The following is a 20,859-nucleotide window of genomic DNA, read 5'->3' on the forward strand; positions in this document are numbered from 1 at the left end:
CACAGCTGGTGGTTTCATAATATCTGTTGGCACAATGCAGTTGACTACAGCCGACTTCGTAATGGCCATCTGGGTGAAGTCTGTCAATATTTTAGAGCTGACGTTGTACTGTCGACCTTCATCAGCTGATGAAGATATTGATTCACGTGAGCCAATTCCATGAAGCGATAACTATTGTCAATTCATTCACTCTGCTTGAAGGACAACGTAGTCATGCGACATACTGAAATCGGGAAATGAACGACAGTTGGCATTTTAGTATCCATCTAGACGAGGTCACTCAATACTTTCAATATGTATAGACGATTCAAGGTTTTCCGCGCAAAATATAATTCTAAAGCGTCTGTCAACTTAAATACCAACTTCTGTGCGTGTATTGAATAGCTGATAGTAATTAAATGTAACTTGACAATTGGCTCTCTGAGGTACGACTTTTGCAGAGACCAGAAAAGATATTGGCGACATTCATTCAATAATAGCATTTGGAATGATCTACAACATATACATGTATCATGAGACTGAGTATGCATTTATTCATTAACCATTCTCACAGGTTCACAAATATGTTGGGCCAAAATTAATGTTCAGCAACCCATGTTGTAAGAGCGAACTAATATGATCGGGTGGTCGTTCTAACTTACTTGTTTGATGCACGCCATCGTATCCCACTTATGAAGATCGATGCTCACAGTGTCATGACCATGCTATGTGTAACTCCTTTGTGTATATCATTATATATTACTAACACCGAGGTATGCATATTTTTATGAAAGTTAGAGTAGAAACAATATGTTTAAATGAATATTGTCTAGGAATTCCTTTGGGTTGTCCATAAAAGCAGGCACTTAATGTTTTGTATTTAAAACAGTACGTTTCTGTCGTAAAAGATCTTCATCAAATATTCCTCTGTTCCTCTGTGATAAAGTTGCAAATAAGTTAAGACTAAATTGTTTCCGTGGACCTTCTTCAACATATCTGTGCATGTAAACGTTAATGTACAGGAAGCTGTAGCTGCAAGAGGTTGAACCTGATGTTTATTTCGGCATGTGGATGTAGACTTGAAACATGTTCCCGTGATCTTGACAATGTTGACATTGACTAACATGTCAACTGGGAATACACTATGACTATTATGAACAATAAATACGAATTGATATAAAGGCAATGTTGCTTGTGTTATGATGACATGACAGACTCATCATTCTTTGATGAATAAAGAAAGACATCTTGAATAATTGAATTATACATTTGAGAGCTTTCTGTTATGTTGTGTGATTTTAATGACAGTCCAACAGTATCTTTGACATATTTAGTATCGTTGACTATGTAAAGCATGGAGCTGTTACTGTTGAACAGACATTGTGTAATATTTTGCTTTATTACCCCCGTGGTCAACGTATGGGTAGTTGCATACTAATCTCGTACGGCACACGAGTGTCGTATCGCGTTGACCTGTGTCGTAACGACTTGACCTGAGATTCTAACGATTTGATTGGATAACCGATGACCTCTCAATTAGGTCACATTCTGACGTAACTATTTTTTCATTCATAACGAACACGTGAATTCATTCATTCTATAACTTAAATGCATTGTGGGAATGTAAACATTGCGAACGTTGCCGTGTCGCTGTTTAATTGTGAGTCGAACTGAGACATTATATCCGTCGAAAAACATAAACGCAATGTTTCCACCAGTGATGTTAGCCGAATGAAGCAACTGCAAACCAAGAAACGAGGTGCTACGGAGTAGTTTACTGTAGGAGGCTGTACGAGGCGATGACAACTGACATGCATCCTGACGTCTGTTACCAAGGCAGTGACGTCATTACAGTGTGACGTCATGCAAATGGTGTACTACAGTACAACACTCTTCCGCAACCTCTTTATGAAACCGGTTTCGGTTTGAAACCAAAAAAATAACAAAAATACGCTATTTTGTCAGTTTAATGCATGTAGGACGTGGGTAATAAATAAAATACCACACTCGGTCTCATTACATACGAATTATACGAAACTCGTGACCTTCCTATGTTATCTGACCTCGCTTTCGCTCGGTCAGATACCATAGGAAGGACACTCGTTTCGTATAATTCGTATGTAACCTCGTGTACCTCGTGTAGTATTCTCTATGATCTAAATACAAAGTACCAACCTTTGTTTCCTTGTAATGGTTTTTCATGAATACAATGCCAACCAACGGTATATATGATCTTCAAATGTTATAGCTGAATCTGAAAAAACATAATTTTGGAAAATTTACCTTTAATTTGTAAAGTTCAACTCATATTTTCTGATCAAATGCCCTTTCTATAAACATTTTACCTTTAACCTTACCAAAATACCTTTTGCGATGAGCATATATGTAATATTATTGTCCACAAATGTAAATCATGGTCTGAGCATTCCAAAACTACTATTTTTATTAAAATCGGTCAAACCAAACCAGTGTTATTAAATTAAACCATCCAGTTGTCGATTAAAATATTGCGCTAAATGACATGACATGTTGCACCTTAAAAGGGCCCCTGCACGGTAGTCACGCGTGGGAGCTGATGACAACCGGCTTTAGATCAAAGCTAAATCATTCCTGATTGTGAAAAATCACATCCCGTTTGGTCGCCAGAACTGCACCACATTTTCACCATTTTGGGGGTCTGGCTTCTAGACCACATAGCATATTTTGTTTCCTGAAGTTTGTGATGCATTTTATTGCAGATTTTACGTTTTTTGGGAGTACCGAGCCAAGATACAAAGTCTCACAAAATGGGGATCGTGAGGCTGCAACATAGCAAAACCAATTTGCTTGAGGCTGACAGATAATATGTAGAAATATAAAACATAAAAACAGCTGTATTTGTATCATATTCTAGGTGAGGCTGCCTACTATTTGAACGTCCCTCGTAGTTATACCCGTTAGAACATCCACCCACCTCTGCGACTCTACATGCATGCAAGTGTGTTAGATATACCCGTTAGAAAACGCACCCCTACCCCACCCCCACTTTATATGTAAACTGAGGGGCAAAAGAAACGTCCCCAAAGTAAAATTGTAAAAACATTTCTTCTGTTTTCGTTATGACGGAAATTTATTTAGGAACACATCTCCCGAACGCATCCCCACGTCTCACAGAAAGGAAATCCACGTGGAGTTTTTTGTAAGCATGAAAATTGCTTTTATTCACGTTTTTTGCATGCTTCTGTGGAAACATACCCGTATGAAAGTACAGTATAAAAATTATGCTCGACTGTTCGAATTCATCACTTCAATACGTTGGACACAAAGAACATGCCTCGACTCACGGCAGAACAGAGAGAACGAGCTATTGGGATGTTGCAGCTGGGTGCTTCTCACAGTCACGTTGCAAGAATCATGGGTTGCAGCAAGAAAACCATCACCAGACTGATGACACGCTTCAGAACAACAGGTCGGACTGCAGACAGGCCTAGGACAGGGAGACCACCCGTAACCACCCCTCAGGAAGACCGCCATTTACGGGTGCTTCACTTGCGCAACAGATTCCTGACTGTGACGTCATCAGCAACAACCAGCCTTACCCATCCAGTCAGTAGAAGGACCATATCCAGACGACTCCGCCGATTCGGTATCAGAGCCTACAGACCATTCCGGGGCGTGACGTTAACGCGTGAACATCGACGTCGTCGATTGGCTTGGGCACGTAGAGTTCGGCAGTGGCAGCCGCGGAACTGGCGCCGGGTACTCTTCAGTGACGAGAGCCGCTTCCAGTTGAACAAAGCTGATGGTCGGGTACGAGTCTCTACAGACGTCGGAACGAACGCACAGCACGTTGTTGCGTTCAGGAAGTTGAGACGTTTGGCGGCGGTAGTGTGATGGTGTGGGGGGATTTGTGGCGAGAGGAAGACTGACTTGTTGGTGATAGAGGGAAACCTGAATGCCCGTCGATACATTGATGTTGTTTTACGACCTGTCGTGTTACCCTTCCTCCAGCAGAATCGAGGCGTGTTGTTTCAGCAGGATAACGCTACTCCCCACTCTGCTGTTGTTACCCGGAACTTCCTGAACAACAACAACGTAAACGTCATTCCTTGGCCAGCAAGATCCCCCGATTTATCACCTATTGAGCACCTATGGGATCATCTCGGCCGTCAGGTTAAGCAACGTCAACATCCCCACAGACAAGAAACGCTTTGGCTCAAGCTCTACAGGAAGAATGGCGTCGCATCCCACATCACGTGATCAGACGTCTTGTGCACTCTGCACGACGTCGTGTGGCAGCATGTATCGCTGCAAGAGGTGGACACACTCGCTACTGAGGAGTTGGACACTCAAAGACACTCTGTCAGTACTGATGTGCATGTGTTGTCATGATCGAAAACCGGACATTTGAACCTCCAGTGAAAAACGTCACAAAAACTCTACTTACAGCAAATTGTTTCAATTGTTCTGTAATGACAGTCTGCATAATATGTTCAAAAATTATATCAAACATTTCAACATTGAATTGCACGTGTTTGTATCATTTTATGATACAAAAATGATCGGGGACGTTTCTTTTGCCCCTCAGTTTATATAGTATATAGATATTTGCGAAAAGACATGATACAGAGGACAGTTTATATCGATATATATCAGGACGAATATCATTTTCGTCATTTAGCTAAGACTTGTCAATTCATTCTTGGGTTATCGCGCTAACAATCTTTATATTGGCAAAACCCTCACATTTTTGCTGTGACCTTGAAAATTATCTCAAGGTCACTCCATTTCACTTGTGCTGGTGAATCTCGCCAATATACCTTGGTACCAAATTTGAACAAAATCCATCATTTCTTTCTTGGGTTATCGCCCTAACAAGCTTATTTGATGTATGAAATGCAACGAAAAACAAACACCCGCGTATTTACGAGTGATTAAAACTGTTATTACAATTTACGTAAATATTTATTACATTTTACCGCAACGAAAATTATTACAATTTACGTCAATTTTTATTACAATTTGCGTATTACAATTTACGTCAAATTTTATTACAATTTACGTTTTTATTACAATTTACGTCAAGTTTATTACAATTTGCTGCAAGTATTACAATTTGCGTTTTTATTACAATTTACGTCGTAACACCCCTCTATACCCTCATATTTGTCACAACAATCGCACCGCACTCGCGCACACACACACCTATTTCATGACAAATATATTTTGATGCTTCCTTTTTAATAACTTATATAACTAACACAATTTTAGTTAATCATTAAGACGCAATTTCAGTTCACTGTATGCAGCGGTCTCCAATTCACCAGTCCAGTGCAATAATCGTCGTGATAGCACAGCACTTCAGTAAAGCGACAGTCCATCATTTCCCCCTTTGACCACTCAGTTCATCCAATTGACCACCACCGTCATCTCAGTCCATCCGACTTGAGACCTCTACTGCACGTGTGGTCCCTGCAATCACCTGTGTGACCCCACCTAGCAGCAGCGGAGTGACTACAACACAAGTATATTCATATACTTGCTAAAATGTCCTTGAATTACATACTATAAAACTTTGTTCGGCATTACTAACGTTTTATTCACGTTAAAGTGGTGATATCCAGGTTTCTCTTATACAATAACAAACACGAGTGTATCTGAACGTTAACTAGAAAGTGATTTTATTCGTAAAAACAGATGCCTCCCCCTTCCCAAAAATTCACAGTTTGGGACCTCAAACAATTCATTTGATTCCTTCAATTTCAAAATCTCTAAGTATGAAAATGATACGAATTATTGATAGTATGTAATTATGTTTGTTTAAGTCTTAAGTATACAACATTTGGTGAAGATGGGTGAAGTGGTTTTAGAGTTATGGTCCGAACACAAACCCTACCTTTCAAAAAGGCCAAGTCCAAATTTGTTGCCATTGAAACAGAAAAAATAAAATAAAATTGTAAGTTAAAACCCCCAAAAGGCACATAGAGATCTACATGATATGGAGGGGCAGTATAGCAAATTTGGTCAAATATTTTCCGAATTATGCTCGGGAAACGAACTTTACCTTTCAAAAAGGGTGAGTGAGTTAAGATTTTGATATTTCAGCCATATCTTGACTAAAAACAAGTTATAATTTCATAATAAATATAGGTAAATTCTAAAACCCTGTCAACGAAGGACAGTAAAATAACTACTTTATCACAGATTTCAATTTAAAGCTAGTAATGAACTCTAAAATACAGAATAAAAAAAAATACAATATATAAAACAGGCTATAGATTGCCCACATCTGAAGGTAGATCACCACACTAGGACCATGGGAACTTACAATACATTTGCTTCCTGCATGGACTTTAGCTGGATTTAAACCATCCCTTCAGCTATTAGCAATTTCAGAGCCACAAATTTAAATATAGTTTCTACAGAAGGGTATGCAATTAGTTTTTGACTTAGAAAATTTAAAGCCGTTTTCAAGACACCATTTATTTATTTGTTTAAACATAATTGCAATTGCCGTTCAATATTATTCATACATTTACCACGTCAAGAAATATTAAAATCATCCACAAAAAAGTGATCCACCGATTGAATCATTTCAAACCATGGATAAACTGTTGATCTTGCTACTAAATAAGGTGACAGACAAAATACTGTCTAGTGGGACTCCCTGATCCTGAGTGTAATGGTCAGACAGGGTTGAACCTACTCGGACTTGAAATTGACTGTCTGCTAAAAACTGTGAGATAAAAAAGAGGGGAAAACGACCCCTCAAACCGAAGTCAAGAAAATCCTTCAAAATGCCATGCTTCCAGGTGGTATCGTATGCTTTCTCGAGATCAAAGAATATCGATATCGCATGTTGTAAATTAAAGGATTCTAAACGTACCAAACGAGATCAATGGTACTACGATTTTTTCTACTTAAAAACAGTATCCCACTTCTTCTGCATGAGATCACGAATGGTACGATCGAATGATAGCTTTGTAATCAGAGTAAGGAATGAGAAGTGGTGTCACAGATTTGTGTCACAGCTCAGTATATAACTCAATTAAACTGATTAAAAGTGGATGTTTGCAAGAGAGATTATTTATAGCCTGAAGGCAAGAAAGAGAGTCTGAAAATATTATTTATAGTTTATATTTAGGATGATGTTTAATATATTTAAGCGCTGTTAATATGGCATTTGCTTCTGCTGTGAAAATAAAACTATCGCCTGGTAGGATTCTAAACGTACCAAATGATCAATCGTACGATTTTCCTGAAACCACATGGAATATTTGTTATAAAGTTATTTGTTTCAAGATACCTATAATCTATTGTTAACCACTCGTTTCATGGTTTTACAGACACAACTCGTTAAAGTGATTGGTAAATAGACTGGTCAGTATGATGCCGGCCAGGTTTTGGAATAGGGATTCCAATGGCAATACGTCACGAAGTTGGGAAATTCCCTGAAGTCCGTATTGTATCAAAAATATTTAGAAGTGTTTCTAAACATGATGCAGGTAAATGTTTCAAGAGCTGATAATGTATGTCATCAGGTCTTGTTGCTGTACCTTGAGCTTGCTCAAGGGTGGTATGTAGCTCATGTAACGAAAAAGATTCGTTACAGTCCTCACCATTGTGCGAGTTGAAATTAATTCTTTTCTTCTCCTGTTGTTTGTGGTATTTCTGAAACTCAGGGACATAACTGGATGGTGACGAATGCTTGGCGGGGGTTTCACCATGTTTATTTGCAATGTCAGCTTTACCAGTCATGTTCTCATCATCCTTCGGATGGTGAACAGCAGATTTGGAACCTTTGTCCTTTATTCTGTGAACCATGCTCCACACCTTTGAAATCGGTGTCCGGGAATTTATCTTGGAAACATAGTTTCTCCAAGACTGACGCTTATTTTGTTTGAACGCACGTCGAGCCTTGGCATTTAAAATGTTAACTTTATCTAACTTGTGAACTATAGGATGTGGTCTAAAATATGTTTCAGCTTTCTTACATTCATTGTTAAACCATGGTTTAAATAAAACAGCTATTCAGTTCTAGAGTGTTCTATGTCACTAACTAATTGAAAGGCTCGATTTTGTGACGTGACATGGAGATAGGACACTCTGCACCTAAGACCTTATCTAGATGTCACATTGAAATGGTGAGTATTATTAGGGCTCCTTGCCTCTAGGCAGGAGACCTATTGTAATCGTTCGGATTATTATTATTATTATTTATTAATCCGCCGATTTTTGTACCAAACATAACTCCTAAACCAATGCTCCGAATCGCTTACCAAAAATCACACAGATGCGCACCGAGGTGTAGATATTCCCCTTAAAAATCTCTCGGCTCTTGGCCCAATAGCAAAGGGGAGATAAATCAAAATTAATTCCAAAATGTCAACGTTTGACAGCAAATATCTTAAGAACTAATTGTTCCAACACTTCCAAATTTCTTGTACGGATGCACAATCGAATTCCCAACAATTTTGCCTGGACGGATCAAGTCGCTAAAATGTACCGTTTGGCAGTTATTTTTGTTTTCAGTTTTTGGCCATGTTTTTCAGCACTTTTCTGAGTAGTTTGCTCCCAAAATGTGCAAATGTGCCAATATCGTAGATGATGTTCTGGTGATTCCAGAACACTAATTGTTTTGAACGTAGACCCAAGAACAACTGAGATACAGCCTTTTAAAGAGGGAACTATTTCTTCTCCGGAACTACTTAAAAGGTACATCAACCCCGTGACCCCGGCTGTATTTGGAAGACCCGGTCGCCTGTCAAAACACGTGTTCTGGCTCCGTTTTGGACGATGATATCTAGCCCTCAGATACAATAGATACAAGTAAAGCCAAGGAGACCTCGTCGTTGCCTGCAACTATATTTCGGAATTGCAGTTATTCTGCTGTGCCTATCAGACGAAAACAAACATGAATGACCCGAGAATTGGCAGACTAAAATATCTTCAATGAAGTGAAATGTCAGCACAATATTTAACTCCTTTAAATAGAAATATCTGGACTCATATTTTATATATTTATTGCTTTACACTGAAAACCAATCAGCAGGTCCAAATGAAGTCCCACTGTCATATGTGAAAACATAAACTTATTTTGCATGATGTGTGTAGTAAATAAAGGGTTTGATCCATGCAACTTGTACCAAAAGATTCAGCTTCCCAAGTACAATAGTCATTCTGAAATAAGGCTTTGAGTATGTGAAAATGAAATGTACGTTATTTCCCCAACCTTCACTATGATCTGGTCTTATTGCAGATGCATTCAAAGTTGATAGGTCTGTTTACCTTTATTAACATCATGCACACTTCACATACAAGCAACTGTTCTAAATCTTGATGAATTTCTTGCAAAGTCAGACTTCAGTTCCTCTATGTCCCAACGTTTGCAGAAATGTACGCTACCCTCACATTGCGATTCCTTTACAGCCAAATTAGCTATCTATCACACTCATTTGTCTGTCAGATATATAGGTGGTAGTCATTTCTTTTAGGATGTTCACAAATTCACATCATTTCAAAACTGCTATATACAGTAATACAGTGTACAAAAGTTAAAATCCGAGAGTAATTTTAACAATGAAATGTATGTTAATGCCTTTTTCTTTTCAAGAATGATTAACAAATCTTGTAAGGCTAATTATGTTTCTGTAACTTACTTGGACTGTCAGAATCACAAGTTTCGATTCGAAGTCGAGTTTAGCTGGTGAAATAATGATTAAATCGAGAAGTTTGAAAATTACAAGTGAAATGTCCGTTACCGTCTGAAAACCTCTTGTATTTGGCAAAAAGCCTTGTTAGTTCTCATTGTTTTATCGTTTTAAACTTGGAATTTACAATTGTCTGTTGGTCTAAAGCCTTTGTTGCTACCATAGTATTTACTTGACGAAAACAATTTAACAGGGGAAAGCAACTGGATTTGAAACGTACGTTATATAACAGATTAATTTGTGTAGTTCACAAACAAGGCGCATTTCTCTTTTAGTTCTATTTGTTTATGTATCCCACATTCGTGTGTTAGACTGGCAAGTGAATGAAACATACAACTTTATGGATGACAACTTCTTATTTATTGCATAGAGCGACGTTTCGATGTAGATTCTTACATCGTTATCAAGCTAAAAGTGATGTAGAGGAGTATATATACACAGTATGTTTTGACAACAGCAGATTAACATTAAAAACATGTAATTGAATAACAACTGGTACATAATTATGAGAGGCCAGTGGGGGACTAAGAACAACAAATGAGACTGGGAACGAAGCCAATAAACAAGGGGGATTAAGTTGTAATAACAAGCTGATTGGATGCTTATAGCGTCTATAGTTTGATTAGTTCTTCATAGGCCGATGGTATTGTAGTATCCTTGGTCTCTGTTGATCAAAGGTTCGTGGCGGCGGATTTCGATGGCTTCCAAGAGTTTACTTTGTGATTTTTGGTTGATAGGATTTCAGATTTGACAAACATGATTTGGTGGGTAGGGAATTTCTGTTGGTGATCGGAGAGGGCTGATTTGCTGTCTGATTTTGCTGTTGAGGTTTTATGTTCTTTAATGCGGTTTTCAACGGGACGGGAGGTTTCACCAATACAGAAGTCACCACATTCACAACTAATCTTGTAGATCACTCCTTTGGGGGGCTGCTTTTTGGAGGGAAGGTTGCGGTCATTGGCTTGGAGGATGGTCCTGAGGGTTGCAGAGCCAGTGAAGATGATGTCGATGCCTGCTTGGTGCTTTAGTAGTCTGCTGATTTGATGGGAGGTCTTGCCGATGTAGGGTAGGGTGATTTTGATGGGGACGGATTCAGGCTTGGTCAGTTTGGGTTTGTCATGGAGGGTGGTGGAGATGGTCCTCTTGACTAAGTTGGTGGGATACTGGTTGAGGCTTGTGAAGACATGTTGCAGGTGGTTCAGCTCATGTTCTAGGTCATGGCTGCTGGAGCAAATGTTCTTGGCACGCTTGGTCAGGGTTGAGATGACACCAGACTTTGTTTTCGGGGGGTGGTTTGAGTTGAAATGAATATACTAGTCGGAGTGGGTGGGGTTTCTGTAGACCTTGGTTTGGATCTTCTTGCAGGGGTCATTGGATACATGGGCATCTAGGAAGGGGAGTGTGCTGTCTCTCTTTGTTTCCATCGAAAACTTAATTCGAGGATGTTGGGTGTTGAGGTGCTGTAGTAGTGAGGTGGGATCCTGGTCTTTCCTGAGGATGACAAAGGTGCCATCCACCTTCCTATACCAGCAGACAGGTTGGATGGGGGAGGAGGCCAGGGCTTGCTCTTCAAAATGGGTCATGTAGATTTCTGTGATAATGGGGGAGAGAGGGGACCCCATGGGGTGGCCGTGGATCTGTTCGAAAATGTTGTCTCCCAAGGTGAAGTAGGTAGACGTTATACAAGATTTAGTGAGGCTGATGATGGAATCTATGGAGAGGTTGGTGTCAAGGGGTTGGTCCATACTGGATATGCGCTGACGGAGGATTTGCAGGGCTTCATCGTTGGGGACATTTGTGTATAGGTCAACAACATCATAGCTACTGATCTGGTCAGGTTCAGTTATGCTGGTTATCTTTTGACAGAAGTCTGTCGAGTCTGGTCTGATATGTAGGATTTAGCAGTTTTACCAAGAGGGGAGAGTATTTTGGCGAGGTGCTGGGCGGTGTTGTAGAAACCTGTGTCCCTTGAACATACAAGCAGTCTGGCCTTTATAGGGTCTTTATTGATCTTGATCACGGACGTAGGGGGGCTGTGGATGGGAGACAGAACGTTTGTGGTGCTGTTGGGTGGTGATCTCAAAGGTGTCTTTCAGGCGTCTCAGTGTGGACTTGTGTTCTTGTTGGAGTGTGCTGGTGGGGTCTTTCTTGAGTTTTCTGTAAGTGGTGGGGTCTGTAAGCATCTTGTTGACCAGGGAGTGAAATTCCGACTTGTCGGCTGGGACCATGGTAATATTTGGGTCTTCTTTGAGTTCTTTGGCGGCTTGTTTCTCAGCTTGGGTGAGGTTAGGTGTCTGTCTGGGGGCTTTTTGAAGAATGTGACTTACCTGGGCTAATAACGGAAAATGACTCTTCTCGTTCACAAATAAAAAACCCATAATTAAGCCCAGGGCTTAAATTCGGGAAATGCTTGTTACTGAAGAAAATGATTCTAAGACACGATAAAATGGAATGAACTTTAATATAAACGGAATAATACAGAAACCAGAACCTTAGACAATCATCCAAGAATTGTCTGAAACCTGAACTTGAATGACATCCCCACTTTTATATTTACATACTTTACTGTTCTTGAGGAATGTGTCCTATGTTATTATCATATTTTATTGCGACTCCTCGTGAGTCATATGGATTGAGATTGTCTATATGGGTATAGAGTACCTGACCTCTCTTGGGACTCCATTTAAACATGAAAACTCAGTAACTGCAATACAAACGTGCACTACAAACGTTATATATGCTGAAGTTCGCCATGTGCTGTTGCAAAGGGACGTCACTCTAAACAATAAAATTTGAAATCTTATTTTAGGCCCATGGGCTTAATAACGGGAAAGTATCCCGTTATCAAGCCCATTTATATGTTGAAACCGGGAGATACCAAGGTATGGAGAAAGAAAGTAGAATCTGCCAAATGTGCAACTTACACGAGGTCGAAGATGAGTTTCACTTTTTATGTGTTTGCCCAGCATACTTATCGTTAAGAAATAGATATATAAAGAAATATTGTTATGTACATCCTGAAATGCATAAGTTTATATCATTGATGAATAATTCCAGTAAAACACATATAGAAAGATTGTCCATATATATCCATAAAGCTTTTATTCTCCGAAAGAATGCTCTACTACCCGCACATGATTAAACAATGTACTACAGGCCTGTGGCCTTTCAGTATGAAATAAAGATTGATTGATTAAATACGGGAAATACCGGTAGTATTCCCAGAAATTATTGAGAACGTGGTTTCGGCAAATATCTAATACATGCATATAAACTATAGAAATTTTACTTAAATGAATATGTTTAGATATTGATGCTCTTACAGACTAAGTATCTTTTCAGTGTATCTTTTCTAAGTCCGTTTTGGTTTATTCTGCCCTTCATTAGTCCCCACACATTCTCATTAGGGTCAACATCTGGCTGTAGCTGGGCTTGAAACTTGAACATTTTCGTCCGACAACCACTGTTTTGTGTAGCCCGTAGTGTGTTTTGGTCTCCTCCTCATTAACTGTAATTCCTTTAATATCACTATTCTTCTTTATAAGACCAGCCAGGATCTCGACACAAAGGATGAAGATACACGGAGAAAGAGGATCGCCTTGTCTACATCCTCGTTCAACAGCAAACCAAGGAGACAATGTACCTTTTATAATCAAACAAGATCTGGCATCATTATACAGAATATTGAACCACTTGCTAATGTCCTCTCCAAATCCAAAAAATGATAATGTCTTATTCATAAATGACCAGGGAACAGAATCAAGTGCCTTTTCAAATAACAGATGAAAGAAGTTTATAGGCAGTATTCAGAAGTGGGCATGGTGTCTTAGGCGCCAGTGAACTTGAGATGCCGGGGTCGAGCCCACTTGTGACTAGCTTGGTGTGAAAACCGTGGAGTCAACTTTGCGTACAGGCTCTTTGGTACATGACCAGATGGTGGCCACATGAATACGTGCAAACACCTAGTTTGGGGTACAGCAACGTGCAGTAAACTTACAAAGTACTGTGACTATGTGTCCCAGTCCACCCAGCTGTAAATGGGTACCTCGTAAGCCATATTAACTCGATAGGAAAGCCACATTAACTCGGTGCGCCTAGTGGCTGCAAGAGTTGTATGATCCCCAGGAAGTTGAGATTGATTGATGTGCCGTTTGCGATTGACACCCAATGATCGAGGGAAAAACAAAAGCGCCCTTGAGCAGGTAATATGGATATTGGCGCTATACAAATAGATACATGTACTATTCAAAACAACGCATAACCGAGATATCTGTTACGAAAATGTTGTATTTTCAAATATGTATAACTCGACCACAAATAGACTTTAGGAAATGAATTTTTGCATCAGTTTAGAGGAAGGAAATGTCTATACAACCAAGTGGATAATTTTAGATAACAGAGACGTTGAGCGCGATGGTGAGACGTAGCACGGTCCCGACGTCGGGACTCCTGGCTGTCAGTCCAATCTCTCTCAACCTGTTCGTACAGTTTGACCGAATATTCTCCGAAGTCGAGGCACCCTGGCTGCTGTGCTCTCACCCGTGGCAGTACGATCATGCAAATGTAGTACCCGGATGTACCGATCTGGAGCTGCAGTGGTGACTCGAGGTCTGCCTGTACGGGGAGGGTCAATTGTTATACCTGTTTGGTTGTAACGAGCTGCAAGCCGTGACATCGTGTTCAGACTAGCATTCAGATTGATACTCTCCAGCGTGCATTCTTTCAATGGCGATGATCCGTGTCGCAGCGTCAATACGTGGCGTAGCGATTTGACCTTGAAACGCCTTCAAAACGAATGTCGATTTCCGAAAGTAATCTGGACTTTTATACCCAGACAGTGCATGCTCTTTGCTGCACAGTTTCAACTGGAAGGTGATTCCTGTTGCGTTTTGGCGATGCTTTTTAATCAACATTTTCAGTGAACGTCGATTTTTTACTTGTGCAATTGTGTAAACTTACAATTGTGTAAAATTATGTTATCAACACTTTTGTTACAATTTTGACGATTGTTTAAACACAATAGGTAATTAATAGATTTTTTAAAATACAAAATGCCTATGCGTTTCTTTTGTGGGATAGTATATAAATATATAATAATAATTAGCTAAGATTATATGTTGGCTGATCGTTTGCTAATTAGCGGTCCTTGTGAATGTTGTTTGGGGCTTCGATTCCTTGGCTTTGGTTTGTGTTAGCTGCTATTAATAAAGCTATAAACTGGTTACGGCGTTTTCCATTGGGAACAATAAAAGTTATTCCTGAAAAATCGCAGGTCTCATCTTTGGTATACTCATATGGGGACTTAGTTTAATCGCTTTACAATCAACGCAGTCGCTGCTAAACCCAGCACGACGAAGGTCAGTTCTCGGTCCTTTTGCCCCGGGGATGGTGCGTAGTACTGAGCAAGTGTGGGCTCATGGAGTGGTTCGAGCTGTTTGCCGGTTAGTAGGTAGTATTCTCTCACTGCGTCGTCGTGGTTCTCACGCTGGAGTCGTTCGTTAATGCAATCGACCCTCTGCATACGTTTCTTCGCGTACTCGGCTTGCGCTGCTTGTAATTGCTCCACGACTATATCGTGCCGTTTTTGTACCTCGTCCGACCCCCGTAGGTTCGAGAACAGGTAATTACTCTCGGAAAATGCCAGGGCGTTGACTAAACCCCCACCGACCATCATAGCGATCGTAGCCATCCTATATATGTTTATATACTTACTTCAAAATATTCCCCGGTATGATCCCTGGCTTCACGAGGATATCCTTGGTGGCCATAGCCATGCCCAAATTCATGATGAGCATGCCAATATCCTGCAGGTCAAAGTCGAGCTTGATAGTCGGTTGTTTGAGGACCATCTTGGTCAACCGAGCGTACCCTATGGCTAGGCCGGCGACCACGGTGGCGTGGTATGCTTCGTTAACGAACGTTTTCCCCTCAGACATGATGTATATGATATAGAAATATATATTTATAACATAATATGGGGGTTGACCTCTAATTGGGGTTGTGGTGCCGGGGGTGCTGGGCGTTTATTATGTAACATGAATAATGAGAGAGCCGCAGCAGCAGCGCCTGCAACCCACAGAGTGTAGTTACTCTTATGTTGCTTGGCTAAGCCTCCTTTTCTGCCGGCAGCGACTCTCTTTGGGTTCTTCTTCTTGGTTACTGTAGGGGTTCCCTCCTGTAGGGGGTTCCCCCCTATTGGTGTTTCCTCTATTGGGGTCGGAGTCACTTCTTGATCCATCTTGTATACCATTACTATTATTTTTCCCCTCCTTAAATTGGCAATGCTTCGCCGTGATGATCGCTGCCGTCACTGGGGCTAAGAGCATACCGTATTTATGGTACAGCAGGCAGCTGACGGCGCTCAAAGCGTGTTGGATAAAGGGGTCCTTCTTGAGGTCCTCCCACAGGTAAAGCCGTCGTTCTGGGGGAATGGGGAGGACATACGCCGCAATGCCGTTGTAGATCTGCGCCATTGTCGAGCATATAGTCTTCGTCATCTCGGCCCCGAGCCTGGACTCGTATCTCGCGTACAGCTTATCGACCTCGGCGGCGGGTAGTTTCTGGATTTTATCTGGAGCATAGTCCCCAAAGTATTGTTTAGCCTTGCCGACGACCGCCAGCGCCATTAGTTTCTCTCGTTTGTCGTCATCGGTCGATTATCCCCCTCCACCAACTGTTGTTCGAGCAGGTCGTCGCACTCCATCCTATAATATAACAAGTGATTCTTAACTCTAATGATATAAAAACCGATACAGGCGAAACACAGCGAGATGAAGGTTAAATTGCACGCGATGAGCACTTCACAAACCATATAGAATAGTAACTTTCAATTGCTAAGACATTGCTTAGCATTGCTAAGCTAAAACACCCTATAGCCCATGGGTTGGTCGGTCTTGAGCACGAGCTTAACATGCTTCGTCTCGGCCAGCTGCCTTTTTATATATAAGGCTACCCATCGCGTCTGTTCCCTGAGGTCTTTCAGTACCGAGTTGAACTTCTGCGTCAGCACCCAAACGCTGTGCTTTGCGTGTCGGCCGGAGAAGGCTAAATACGATAGCATGTCTGTCTTTTTTGTTATCTCCTTGTTAGCGCTGCAGTCGTCCACGATGAACAGCGTCGACTCCCCTTTAAATTTCCCGTGATAAGCCTTCAACCAGTCCTGCAGACGTGTTTCCGGGTCGACTCTATATACGTCCGGGTCCGTCATCACCCAAGGTCTTTCCGTGTACGTTCTATTCATGTGCAAAGTAGGGCACATATGATAACGATGTTATCAAACACATCCCGGTAGTACCCCTCCAGCATATCCAACACGAAAACGGTCTTCCCACAGCCCGTCTGCCCACACACTATGGAGCAGTGCGGGTCGCGGGGTAGATCAATAGATGGCTTGCACGAATCTCCCATTCTCTATATAAAGTTGCGCGTCCATAATCACGTACAGATATAATTTCAACTTGCCCGCGGGTTGAGCCTTCTTGGTAATCTGGATGGTTACCCCCTCAATTGATCATCGTCCGTGGATCGCATGTCCAACCATAGCGCGTACTTGGTGGTCAGGTATTCACCGATCTGCAGGGAGGATAGGTCCAGGTCCTTGATGACGTGTTGGTGTCGGGTCGGTAGTTTCATTATCTCGTCCCACTGCTGGTGTGCTCTCATACCGGCGCTGAACAGCTGGTTGGGCACGCCCTCGATGGTCACTTCCACCTTTTCAATCTCAGGTTGAAAAACTTCTCGCTGTCCCTTTGGAAGGGCTCGTAATCCTCCACGTTGATGATCAGGATGCCTTTTATCGATCGCGTCGGCACTTTTAGGTTGATGTTCCAAAGTGTGTCGCTCTTATCCCGTACGATCGTTCTATGCCGCAGTATGCGGTCGTACAGAATGGCCACCTTCCCTGAGTACTGGTTTCGAACCTGCCTGGCCAGCTCCGTCCTAGTGACCATGTCAAACTCCACGGAGTTAAACGTTAAACGTGAGCTCGTATTCAAGCCTATCACCCAGCACGGCCTGGTAAAACGGCGCTGATGCACGCGATCGATAACACGTCGGCCCAACTCGAAGTCGCACACTGCAATATCACCTACCTACCGTGATGGACCAACATCAACACCAGCAACAATAAGCTGTTCGTCAGTGGCGCCCGTACCCAGATAATCGAAGGCTACTACAGTATGTGCTCGCTAAGTGATCAGGTCTTCAAACCCTTGGGAGCCGAACTCAAGATGGACGACTCAAACGGCACAGTGGTTTTAACCAACAACGGAATAAACCCCTTGAGGCTCGGCCAACCATTGGCGAGGACACTCGGAATGCTGCCGGATGAGATAAAACCCACAACTATCGTCACAGGCACGAAGTTACCCGACCTAGTACCATACCGAGAGCTGTGCATTCATCTCGGTCAGTTGAGCACAACAGACAACATTCAAGGTGACCACCCTTCCACGATACTGAGAGCCGTACCGGTGACACGGAGAAATACAACGACGGCAGAACCGAGTCGTTTTCACCGCGGCAGTACAAGAGGTTAACTCAGGGCACCATCCCTGAGTTGGTAATATCAGTGTTAGATATAAAGCATAATCCTGTGAATATAGGATACCTCAGCATAACGCTGCACATAAAATGACTAGCGCACAAGGTCCCGGAATGAAGTTGAAAATATGCGTCAGTGTGGGGATCTCTGACCTCGGGGACACACGAGGATTCGACGACCCCGGAGTAGATGGTAAACTATACACCTTGCAGCTTAAAAAACAGCATTTACAAGCGCGCTGAAGTCCCCTCCATCAGTAGAACCCTAGATGATATAGTAGATACCTCAGGAGCGGCCCTCAACACTCGGTTCGACCTAGTCCGCATCGGTGATGATAGATGGTCGGTATACCCATCGTTCGGAGGCAAACTGTTCGACTTAGAAGATGTTGAGAGCACAACCGTCGTTAGAAACAAGCAGTATACCCTCGTCTTCACCAACGACGACAAGTGGGTGTTGTTACCCGCTCAAGTCGACTGGTTTCTCAACATTAGTCTCGGCTCCCCCCTACGTGTTCACGGAGAACAAAGACAACTACCTAAACAAAGTCGTGAACAACGGAACCCTGCTCGTGGCTTACATCCCGACTCAGAGACGTAGTGTAATCATCAGCCCACTCTCCAGTATGGCAGCCCACATGCTGTCGAGCAAGCCCGGGATGCAAAACGTGGCATTGCAGTTGGTGTCTGAATTCGAAGACGTGGCCAACATCATGGAGAGTCTACCGGCGAACTCCATGCTGGTCATCCAAGTTTACCTAGGTGAACCACAGCGCGAAGTCGAAGTCGTGAAGGGGATCAAACTCCGGTGGGGGAAACAACACCAGTATCAGGTTTGCACTGTTTACGTGCGGGTGGGTGTCGACTCCCACACCAGTCTGCAGGGGGTCACTGTGACCGTGGAAGACAAGATATCGCTCACCAAGATCTTCCTACCCGACAACATATACTTCATGGGGGTGAAGTGCACCCCTGAGAAGTTATCAGAAAAACAATTGGAAACTATCTTGTAATAGTATTATAGCAATGTCCAATCATCATCGGCCCAACGCCACGCTTAACGACCTAGGAGACATGGAAGGGTTCGATCTGCCCGGCGAGGGAGACGCCTTGTACGTCCTACACTTGAAAGACAACGTGTATAGGAGGGCGGCAATGCCCGATCATCGGCCCAACATCACACTCGAAGACTTTAGAGAGCCCAAATGGTTGATCAACATGACTCTCACCCCACCTTACGTCTCTTTTCCCAGGGTGGTGGTTCCAATCACTAGTTATATCACCGAAAATAAGAACAACGGTATCTTGCTCGGGCGTTTCAAAACCCCACACCACCACCCCCCCACCCCCACCCCCACCCCGACATTCAGAGTATAAGAGTTTCCCAAATACCAAATCGCCCGGAATACATGTTAATTGCATCAAGTAGAACACGTTTATCATTTCGATTATACGCTGGCCTACTATACGCCACTTCAGGCGCACAGGGCTTTGAGTGAACTGAGCACTTGTTGTGAAGATATCAAGGCGTGGATGCATTACAACAAACTAAAACTGAAGAGTGACAAGACGGAATGCATTGTCCTAGGGCCGCAGAAAAGGAGATCACAGTCTGGTCTTACATGTTTTAGGTTTGATAATACAAACATCCAAATCGCTAACAAGGTCAAAGACCTTGGTGTGATTATCGACTCAGATGTGTCACTGGATGATCACGTTTCCCATCTAGTCCAGAGCTGCTTTGCTCAGTTGCGTACTATTGGACATATCCGACCATATCTCACCACCGAATCTGCCACCACTCTTGTCCTGTCTCTAGTTATGAGCAGGATTGATTACTGTAACTCTCTTCTCGCTGGTGCATTAAGACACAGATAAGGAAACTTCATCGTGTGCAAAACGCTGCTGCACGTATAGTGACCCAGTCACGTAAATCTGATGACACTCTGAAACTCCTACATTCTTTACACTGGCTGCCCATTCACTATAGGATTCAATTCAAGCTTCTGTGCCTAAATTTCCGCTGTCTGTCTGGATCTGCCCCTTCGTATCTGGCCCAGTCCCTCACACAGCACCGCCCATGTCGCTCTCTCCGTTCACAGGATAAACGTTTCCTCGTTATCCCCACTGTTAGGACTTCTACGTATGGTGAAAGGTCCTTTTCGTATGCAGCCTCTACAGCCTGGAATCAACTACCTCAATATCTACGTGACTGTACAGAACTTTCTAATTTTAAATCTTTACTAAAGACTCACTTTTGCAGATTAGCTTATGAGTGTAAACGATAATTCATTGCATTGTTTCCATGCATCTCTCTAATCTTTTATTCTCTCCTATAGTCTGTCTGTATGTACATCTATGTCTTGCGCTTTGAGCATGTTGTACATGGAAAACAGCGCATTACAAGCATGCAATTATTATATTCTATGGTTATGCCCCCAGGCTCCACATTCATCATAGAACTCTTTTTCAACGACATTGATGAGTTGTTGAATCCCTTCTGGCACCTTCTACCTGGGGTGGAAATAAGATTGCCACATTCAATTTACGGACCGCCATTGTCGTATTGTCATACGACGGAGCTCGGACCCCTCACTGGGGTTGCTGCCACCCTTAATAAGAGACCATGTAGTTAGTATAGAACAAAAGT

At 42.2% G+C, this 20,859-nt stretch overlaps 1 protein-coding gene across 1 annotated transcript; it reads right to left on the minus strand.

The window, feature by feature from the left end:
* Nucleotides 1-5,389: 5,389 nt before the first annotated feature.
* On the minus strand, nt 5,390-11,413 carry LOC124271014. The gene is made up of 3 exons (XM_046706076.1): nt 10,983-11,413; nt 10,543-10,889; nt 5,390-5,472 (listed from the first exon to the last, which is right to left on the minus strand). Exons 1-3 carry the CDS (start codon nt 11,411-11,413, stop codon nt 5,390-5,392), a joined length of 861 nt encoding a protein of 286 aa, XP_046562032.1.
* Between the last annotated feature and the right edge of the window lie 9,446 nt (nt 11,414-20,859).

The sequence above is a fragment of the Haliotis rubra genome, unplaced genomic scaffold (assembly GCF_003918875.1).
Source record: "Haliotis rubra isolate DU_JTF1 unplaced genomic scaffold, ASM391887v1 Scf1568, whole genome shotgun sequence".
NCBI lineage: Eukaryota > Metazoa > Mollusca > Gastropoda > Lepetellida > Haliotidae > Haliotis > Haliotis rubra.

Coding starts and splice junctions, on each gene's coding strand:
- LOC124271014 (XM_046706076.1), bottom strand. CDS start 11,413: ATGGACCAACCCCTTGACACCAACCTCTCCATAGATTCCATCATCAGC. Junction 10,890..10,982: donor AACCCCACCCACTCCGACTA/GTATATTCATTT, acceptor TTGCTCCAGCAG/CCATGACCTAGAACATGAGC. Junction 5,473..10,542: donor ATGTGGTGACTTCTGTATTG/GTGAAACCTCCC, acceptor CTTGTGTTGTAG/TCACTCCGCTGCTGCTAGGT.